We start from the raw sequence: 8,786 nt of genomic DNA, 5'->3' as shown, positions 1-8,786 counted from the left end.
AAAGTCCAGTGGATTATTTGCAGCGATATGAAACATATATTGTCATTCATACATGGATAAATCTTCTCGCTTGTTGTACTGAAATATGTCTCAATCACAATGTTCCATGTCAAAAAGAGCTACCTGTTTCTTCATGGAACCCCACACAAATTCATTTCTTTTGTTTTTGTTTGAGTTACACAGACACACATCCCATGTACCAACTCGGAAAGCCGAATGTAAAATAAAAATGCTCTTCAAATATCCTTAAAACTGCTCTCCTTCACAAATTAATAGCTTGGTGGGAATAGAAGATAAAGTAGCCAATCAGAATGCATTAAAATCCTATAATTTGGGAGGAAGAGTACTAAAAAATTATGAAAGCTTTCTCACTTGTGAGGACCTATACATTTTGACCCCTTTAAAGGTCAAGTCAAACCCACTTGCCTTTTGCCCCCCCCCCCCCCCCCTCTTTTTTTTTCAACAAATATTTTGAACCAAAAGATGATGCATGAAGACAACTGGACTTTCTTTCAGAGTGGGGGAAACATCCTCCTCATTGACAACATTACAAAATCTTTACAATCTATACAAAATCTGACGCAATCAGTCACTGAAGTTAGAAGAATATGAGATCCTCCATTCTTTCTCTGTGGAGCCTTGATAACAAGCCATGCAATGAACATGTCGCCATTATTTTTTTGAGAAAGTGAGATATGGGTCATGAGCAATGGTTAATACATCTGGTCTCTCAGCCTGGTTATAAGTTAGACACCGTCGAATAAAATCCTGACAAAAAAATTGTTAATAGACAGACAAAATGTCAGGTTTGAGATTAAGAATTGTAGATAGTAGGTAATGTTTTCTTTTTACAGCTAAATACAGAATCTATACACCAGATATAAGAATGTGTGTATATTTGAGGTCTTTAATCGAAACGACAACCTTCTAACATCTGACAAGATTTTCATTTAAAACTGAAAAAGTGGAATTCAGTTAGAGCTTAGTTCCATGATCAAGGCCAAGAGTTATTATTGTGGTTCTTGCACTTACATATACTCTCCAATACTTTGTCGTTGGCTGCAAATTACCTCTTAATTATCAAACTCTAATAATCATTTTAATAGCATTGTGATTTGTAATATGAAAGGGACATTGCACATTCAGATATATTCTCGAGGGTTATTTACACTTGCACATGGTTGAATAGTGTTTTTTTTTTTAATTTACCATAAAAACAACCTACAAGAACCAAAGACTGTCTCCATCACTGAATATTAGAATAAAATAAATAAATGAAGGAAGGCCAAAGAAAAAATCAGCCATGGGCAGCAATTATCCGAAAAGGGTGCAAGTCACCTTTGCCTCATTAGAAACAGTAGGTCTAGAAGGAAATTCAACCTTGCGTGCCTTAATAATTGTGTCTTCCCGAAGTATTCTTTCTTGTGTTTGGTCATGCCCGAAAGGACGTCTGCCAAAGAGCATTTGATAGAATAAAATACCAGCAGACCAGACATCAACCTGTTTTCAACAAGTCAGAAAATTAATTGTTTGCATAATCCCAACCATCATGACACTTACGTTAAAGTGAAATATCCTTTGACCAAGTGGCTGACAAAGTGATGATGATGATAAACAGCTATTCATGTATTTAAAACTAAAAAAATTATTCACCTTTGATGATATAAGAGGTGTCTTGCTGAGCTCAAAGCATTCAGGAGGCAAATACCTGCAAATTGAAAAAGGAAAATTAAAATGCATAAAGAGGTTTTTACCAATATAAACATGGGAATCTCAAGGAAACATATAAAGAAGCACCATTGTTTGTCATATTGAGGAGAGTGAAGCTTAAAAGTTAAAACCTACAATTTGGACCACTTTAAATTTTGGATTCCAACAATGACTTTCACCACTTACCAATATGTTCCAGCTCCCTGTGATGTCAGTTCCATACCCTGGGATCCCACATCATCCTCCACTATCTTGCTAAGACCAAAATCAGTCACTTTGGCAACACCAAGCTCATCAAACAGAACGTTTCCAGGCTTTAAATCATAATGAATAATCTTCTGTGTTCTTTTATTCATGTAAATAAGGCCTTGAAAAATCTGAACTATGATGACCTTAGCCTCCCTCTCCGGCAAAATAGGTGTTGCTTTAAGGACAACATCAAGATCCTTCCCTGGAAGAATAAAGGAGGGTCAAAAGGCAAAGAGGTAGACAAAACTAGAAATCAAACAAAAATTACTAAGCCATTCTGGTTCAAACTTCAAAGAAACAGAGGCTAAATAAAAAATAATGAGCTTCACAAAGCAATTAATTGTATATACCGCTACAATACTCTAGAACTGTGCAGAATGTGTTTTGATCAATCTCAAAGATGTCCCATAAACGAACAATGTGACGATGTACAAGCGTCTTGTGAATATTATACTCCCGAATTGCATGTCGTATGTAACTTTGCTTCTTCTCTTCACTCCATTGAGCATGTAAACCATGAAGCTTGCATGCAACATATCTATGCTCCACCAAGTCGAAAGCCTGCTGGAAATTTCTTACTTCAAATCACTGCAAAAAGGTATTTATTTACAATTGCCACTATAGGCAAAGGAACTGTCTAGATTCTGATTTTGGTTCCTCAAAACCTTGTGCAATATTTGCTAAAATAATATCAATTAAGATCAAAATATTATTATTCTTTTTCTAAAAAATTCTGACCTTGTACACCTCACTGAACCCTCCCTTTCCAAGAAGGTTTAGAAGGGCATAACGATGATTAAGAATCTGAAAGTTGTTAAACCGTGAACCATCTTCGTCACGAATGCGTTTCATTTCACGAATTAACCTCCCCTTCTCTAGTTCATATCGATCCCTCTCCCGCAAAATAATTTCTTCTTCCTGAACATTTTCTGCTATTAGAAATATAACGAGGAAAGAAAATAACTGGACAAACAGAAGTAGCAACTTACCCGTTTAAGACAAGCTAGTCGAGATTTGTAGATTTCATCGTGAATCAGAATATCTTCTGGTAACCCAGCCTCTGCATCTGCTCCATCACCCTTATCTTCAACCAGAGAAAAGGCCCAAACAAAATGAAACACAAACCATTACCGCAATGCACAGAGTAATATAATACAAGATAGTCTAGCAGTATCTGACAGCCTGAAACAGATATTTAATGTATCCAATAGACCATATTAAGGAGCATAAGGTCAGTTATGATTTGTATAGTATCTAGAGAAGGCTATTGAAAATCAACATATACAAAATATTTAATGTACAGACTTATGAAGATGCATGGTAAGTTCATACTACAAATGGTATGAACTAATAAGGGGATGGGAGAGTGGAAAGGACAGTCACAAATTTGGTCCTTCCAACCCCTCTTCCCCAATTTTAGGTGGATAAGTGTTAAAAGAAAAAAGAGAGCAGAATTTACCAGATTGTTTTTTCTTAAACAATTTGCGCTGTCGTTCGATTGCCTCCTTTGTTTCTAGCAGTTGTTTCTGGGGGTAAAAGAAAGAAGAGGAAAAGGAATTCTTGGTATTACTAGTGCAAAGTATCAGCACAGGCAAGGTTTTAATTGCAAAAGACAAACAGGCAGAAGATAAAATAACATTGACACAAAAGTTTGGTATCTTTACCCATTATTTGAGGACCTAACCCACCAAGTAAAAATGAAGATTGGATATATACTACACTAATAATACAGTAATTGATCACAATAAATAAGGAAAGAATCAGAATTCTAAAAAATGTCTGTTACAATAATCCCTAAATCTGAGTAAATCTCACAATAAATCCTAGTTGAATCTGATAAATTGATCACAACCACTACTAATCTTGAGTACAAAAATTTAAAAGAAAAAACATGGTGGAGGAGAAAGGAAAAGACACATACAAGCTGGGCATTCAGATCCTTTAAAGCTTGACCATCTTCCCAGGTCTCAGATATGACAGTTCCAGCTCTACAATTCATAACTGAATTAATAAGAAAAATATTAAAAATATTATATGAATTATAATTTCCTAAAATGCTCCATGCATACCTGATTACACCAACATTTCCAAGTCTCAATGAATCTTGTCGTACTTTCAGCCTTGCTTCTTGTCTCTCGGCCTTTGAAACTGATATCAGCAAATCAGATATGATTTTCGTTCTCTGCAAAATAAAAGGATCAAATGTGAATACACTGCCTAATTGATGCATGGTACAAAAAATGCTCATAAACTACTTTTTTGGAGGAGGGGAGGGAGTGAAAGTGATACACTTATCACGTATCAATATTCAATAAGGAGCTGTGTAAAGATTTTTAGTTCACTTTTTGTACAGAATTTACAAACAAAATTTAAGGTATGCCTGTGCTGTGTCTTCCATGCACCACAGGGCAAGCCAATGCTTTCTATTTTAAATAACACCAGTATAATTGGGAATGAACAGATTCACAAAGGAACTATGATGTGAAATCAAAAGCTGAAAATAATCACACCTTAGGCTTCATTTGCTGTTCATGATCAGTCATCTCCTTCAGTTCCTGCACATGCCAAAATCAAGCAATAATGTTAAAAAAACAAAAACAAAAAATCATCACATCAATTTCAGCTACTCTTAATCCCCTTACCTTTAAAATATATTTTACAATTCACTATATACACCTTGTCATTTTGTTTCAAAAATTCTGATTAACTTGTTCCTTTAGTCAATGTTATCAAAATCATGCAATTTGTAGGTCCATTTTGCTAGCATCTAGCAGTTTTTCGTCTGGCAGCAACAGGTCTGGTTTAGATCTGAGTGGCCCAAATGGTAAAAGAAATAAACTTCTTAATTTTCATACTGTCTTCTTTAAAAACTCATGCAGAAATCCACATTAGAGCATTTATACAAAGTGCAAGCGTATAGGAGACTGGAGTATATTTTGGTTGTGTTGCAACAGACCATTCCAAACTGCACAACTAAAGCGGAAAAATACACACTAATTTCAAAATTAAATTAAATGCATTTTTCTTCAATAGCCTGACAAATAAGGTAAAATGGGAGGTTCCCATATTGGACAATGTTATTAAACATGTGAATAGGAGGGACTTTGTTACATCCAAAAACATAAAAGTACCATAACTGATAACACCCACTGCCCAGTTTCATCTCCTATTGGAAAAGTATGGTAAATCATTTTAATTTTTGGGTCCAGACCTTATCTTTGAATCTGAGATGTATGTAAGTCATGTGATTAGTAATTGAACCTGAGGAAAATTATCAAAAGATCTCATGGTAAATAAATCTATAAAAATTAGTTTTTTTACCGAGCTTGGTGGCGTTGTGCGATTATGTAGCTGGTCTTACCTAGTAGGACAAGGCTTTGCCGTTGTTGTTTTTGTATTGATATAATTAAATTTGGGTGGACGAACTTTGCCATAATGGTTAGCTTACGGCCTTGTGACCCAAAAGCTATGGATTCATATCCTGAAAACAGCCTCATCTTGGCAGGGGTAAATCAGCATACATCAAACCCTCCCCAGACCCTACTAGGTGGGAGCCTCATCCAATGGTTAGCTCACTATACTACCATACTGCATGCCAGGTTTGCAACTCGGACATTCAATAATCCCCTTTTTATAGTTAAATTTGGGTCAAAATTATTATTGCAAGCATTTTCTTTCATTTTAGTGGTATAACTTTTTGTACTATTTTTCAATTTGGGATGGTATGTTAAAATTTGATACAATTCAAGATTCAGAAAGCATCGTTCTGGTTTACAATTCTCATTGCAATTCAGCTATATTATTCATATACCTTTTCTAACTGTCGATAAAGATTCTGATAATCAGAGGTCTCTTGCTTCGATTTACGCAATTCCTCCTCCAATGCAACAACTTTTGCATGTAAAGAAGCAACCTCATCCTAATTAAAGATAGAGAAGAAATAAAATGAGAAAAACATTTGAAAAATCACAAGCTTTTGATACCCCCAATAAAACAAAAATGAAGAGTAAAAGAATCAGCAATTCCATTGGGATCTTTGGAGGGAAAAAGCCCCACATTCTATTCCTTACCATAAAATTTACAAGTGGAACTCAAAGTCTGGGCAAAAGCCATACCTCTAATGAAGCACAATTATCATTATGAAACTGATCACTAGGCCTGCCATCCTGCAAATAAATTTGAGCTCTGTAAGGAACAATCAAGGAATGCAATATTAATGATAAATCTGTAAAATTGATTGCTTAAGCAATGTACCATTCCTAAACTATGAATCTTCATTCATACAAATCAGGAAAGAATCCAGTTTGCATAACCCTAAGAGCTAAATGATGACCAAACAATAGTGCAAATATAATCTTGCTGAACAGCGTATGATTTATAAGACATTACACTGGTATTGAGTAACCATTCAAAAAAACCAAGCAACAAAAGGGGCACCCAAGACCAATGCAATCATATTTCCTTTCAGCTACAGACTATGAATGATACAATCAGTCCTTCCAGCTGTAGTCCTTTAACCCAAGAGGTTTCAACCTCAGGTGACAATTATAATCAGTTAAGGATGACACAGTTGCACAACTATGAAAGCAATTATGTGTAGACTAGATATGTTCACAATTTAAAAGACCAGTTTAGAAAAAAACTGAAAGGAACAATTGACAGATTATAATTACGGTAACAAATATTTCATGGGAAGGAGCATACTTTATGGTTTACATTCTCAATCTGACCATTTGAAGCCAAAACAGGAGGAGAAATTTGTGTTCTGGTCTGATCATTAACTCTGGAACCACGGCCCCTACCTGAACCAGAACTCCCTCTTCCTCGACCATGTTTCTTTCTATTCACATCAACATTAATTTTTGTCTCCACAGCCTCCAAACTACTTTGTCTTCCATCAGTAACAACCTGATATGTAAAGTATTTTCAGTTGGAAACGACTAGATGACCAGTTGCAAAGGGTCCACTTCTTATAAGCAGTTAAAGTCATCAAAGTACTAGAAACAGGCGATAATGAGAGCAAAACATTTAAAAGTGAGCCAAAAAGAAGGCAATTTATCGAATGAGTGAGTTGCTGTATGTTCAACAAGAGATGCAGCTATTCCATTGCTGTAGCAGAAAGTATATCGAGTCATCAGAAGAATACCAACCTCAACATGTTCAAAAACATTAGTGCTTTCATCTGCTTGAAGTTTTAGGCGCTTCTGTGTGTTGGCTTGTATTAAGAATTCCCCACCATTCTGGAGTAGAAATATGAAGATAAAGAAAATCTGATCAATCAAGCTCATCAAAGGAATTTTACTGATTTTCCAGATCATTAACAACACATGAAATGCATAACCTCGATGTCAAGTTGTCAGCAAAATCACATTAGCAATAAACATAAAATATGCTACATAAATTTATTATAGCCTAAACCATGGGCAAATAAACAACCAATCAACCACCAAATCAAACAAAAAAATCTTCTAAAAATTAACATTGAAAAACCCCTGGCAGCACAAGCTAATAAGCCAAAACCATAATAATAGGAGCCTTCGTAAATGCAGTGAAATGCCCAAACCCATTGCACTGAATTGGACCAAGTCTTACATCGTCATCAGAATCACTGGAAGAGGGTGGCTCAGCCAAATCTTCAGCAGCTCCACCAAATTTCCCAGCTGAAGATGGTACTGAGGACCAAGCTGATTGCTGAGCAGTGGTGGAGGAACCCTTGCCCACCATTCGAGCTTCCAACTTTGCAATCTTTGTAGGAAGAGACTGATCCGATTGGTTTGAAGAGTTGGAAGAGAAATGAATAAGCATGTCATCTGACATTGTTGCTGTAACTGCAAACTGTTTAGCAACAAAGAAAAATGCTTCTCAACCCAACATACAACAACAGCAACAACAAAAGAAAATTCCACCCATTTAGAATAAAAGAAAAAAAACGGCTCCTTTGATTGAAAAACAAGTAACTGAGTAGAACTAGGCCATACCCATCCGTGATCAGAGAGTAAAAGGTAGTAATGTTTAAGATACCCTCGTTAAGAAATTGGGGTTTATGCAAAGGGAAAACGATAGAAGCAGTTAAAAAAATCAACAAATCAGAGAATTGAGATGGGGATGTGACTGAAAAGAAAAATATAAAGGGGAAATCGTAAGTATCTTTTGCCTTTAGGGTGAAAACTCAGAGAATTAATTGATTGGAAAGAGAAAATCTAGGGTTTTTGTTTGGTAAAGTGGTGGAAGAATCAAAAGCTTGGGAGGGAAGAATGAATATAATGGGCATATGAAAGAAGAAAGCATGACTGCAAAACATAGGAGAGTAATAAAGACTGCTTTTTCTTTGTGGGCATGTGTTATTTTGAAATTGAGTTGTTTTGTTCAGAGAAGTTTCTAAGGGGACATGGCAGAAGAGTACTTGAGAAGTGAAAATGAGAAAAAAAATAAAAGAATAAAAAAATGCACACATATGATGTGGATATAGTGCGAGTCTATGGATGTGATGTGAGGTGAGATAGGTGCTCCTTAAATCTAGTGAGGTATTGTTGTGAATTTGTGATGATAGCTTTTTCTTACCTATCTGCTTTTCAGATGAGAATGGTCCTTTGAATTGAATCTGTTTAAGAATCCTAGATTTTTTATAAGAATAGATGATAGATACAATTAATTAAATGCGAAATTGAAAGGTTTTCCCATTTCCTGATATACACAACTTGAAGGAAATTTTGGGGGTAATAAAAAAATAAGTTGAAGTTCACATAGAAAGAGGCAAGAATTATAATTGATGCCTCGAATCAGATATTCCAATCATCATGTGTGGTGATTGATGTTTGATATTGACA

The 8,786-nt window shown here is 35.5% G+C and overlaps 1 protein-coding gene across 6 annotated transcripts; it reads right to left on the bottom strand.

Moving 5' to 3' along the window:
* Positions 1-25: 25 nt before the first annotated feature.
* Positions 26-8,364, bottom strand: LOC113848420 (serine/threonine-protein kinase TOUSLED). 6 transcript variants are annotated; one of them, XM_027477924.1, is made up of 17 exons: positions 7,918-8,364; positions 7,552-7,794; positions 7,110-7,199; positions 6,664-6,867; positions 6,075-6,125; positions 5,771-5,878; positions 4,470-4,514; positions 4,029-4,141; positions 3,881-3,947; positions 3,419-3,485; positions 2,949-3,043; positions 2,698-2,877; positions 2,310-2,523; positions 1,897-2,161; positions 1,654-1,708; positions 1,339-1,500; positions 26-768 (listed from the first exon to the last, which is right to left on the bottom strand). In XM_027477924.1, exons 2-17 carry the CDS (start codon positions 7,774-7,776, stop codon positions 673-675), a joined length of 2,037 nt encoding a protein of 678 aa, XP_027333725.1. In that variant the 5' UTR covers positions 7,777-7,794; positions 7,918-8,364; the 3' UTR covers positions 26-672. The 6 variants fall into 6 exon arrangements, 5 of the variants coding, with proteins under 5 accessions (XP_027333725.1, XP_027333727.1, XP_027333724.1 ...); XM_027477926.1 differs by having other exon boundaries at positions 2,310-2,520; positions 4,029-4,139; positions 4,468-4,514; positions 7,938-8,364; XM_027477923.1 differs by having other exon boundaries at positions 7,938-8,364.
* Positions 8,365-8,786: the final 422 nt, after the last annotated feature.

The sequence above is a fragment of the Abrus precatorius genome, unplaced genomic scaffold, assembly GCF_003935025.1.
Source record: "Abrus precatorius isolate BTA unplaced genomic scaffold, Abrus_2018 Scaffold8, whole genome shotgun sequence".
Taxonomy (NCBI): domain Eukaryota; kingdom Viridiplantae; phylum Streptophyta; class Magnoliopsida; order Fabales; family Fabaceae; genus Abrus; species Abrus precatorius.
This window is presented reverse-complemented; position numbering and strand designations above follow the sequence as displayed.

What these genes read in the sequence shown, in the direction of transcription:
- LOC113848420 (XM_027477924.1), bottom strand. Translation starts at nt 7,776, where the DNA reads ATGTCAGATGACATGCTTATTCATTTCTCTTCCAACTCTTCAAACCAA. An exon ending in ATAATTGTGCTTCATTAGAG is followed by an intron (nt 5,879 to 6,074) that starts GTATGGCTTTTG and finishes ATCTTTAATTAG; the next exon opens with GATGAGGTTGCTTCTTTACA. An exon ending in GACTAGCTTGTCTTAAACGG is followed by an intron (nt 2,878 to 2,948) that starts GTAAGTTGCTAC and finishes GAAAATGTTCAG; the next exon opens with GAAGAAGAAATTATTTTGCG.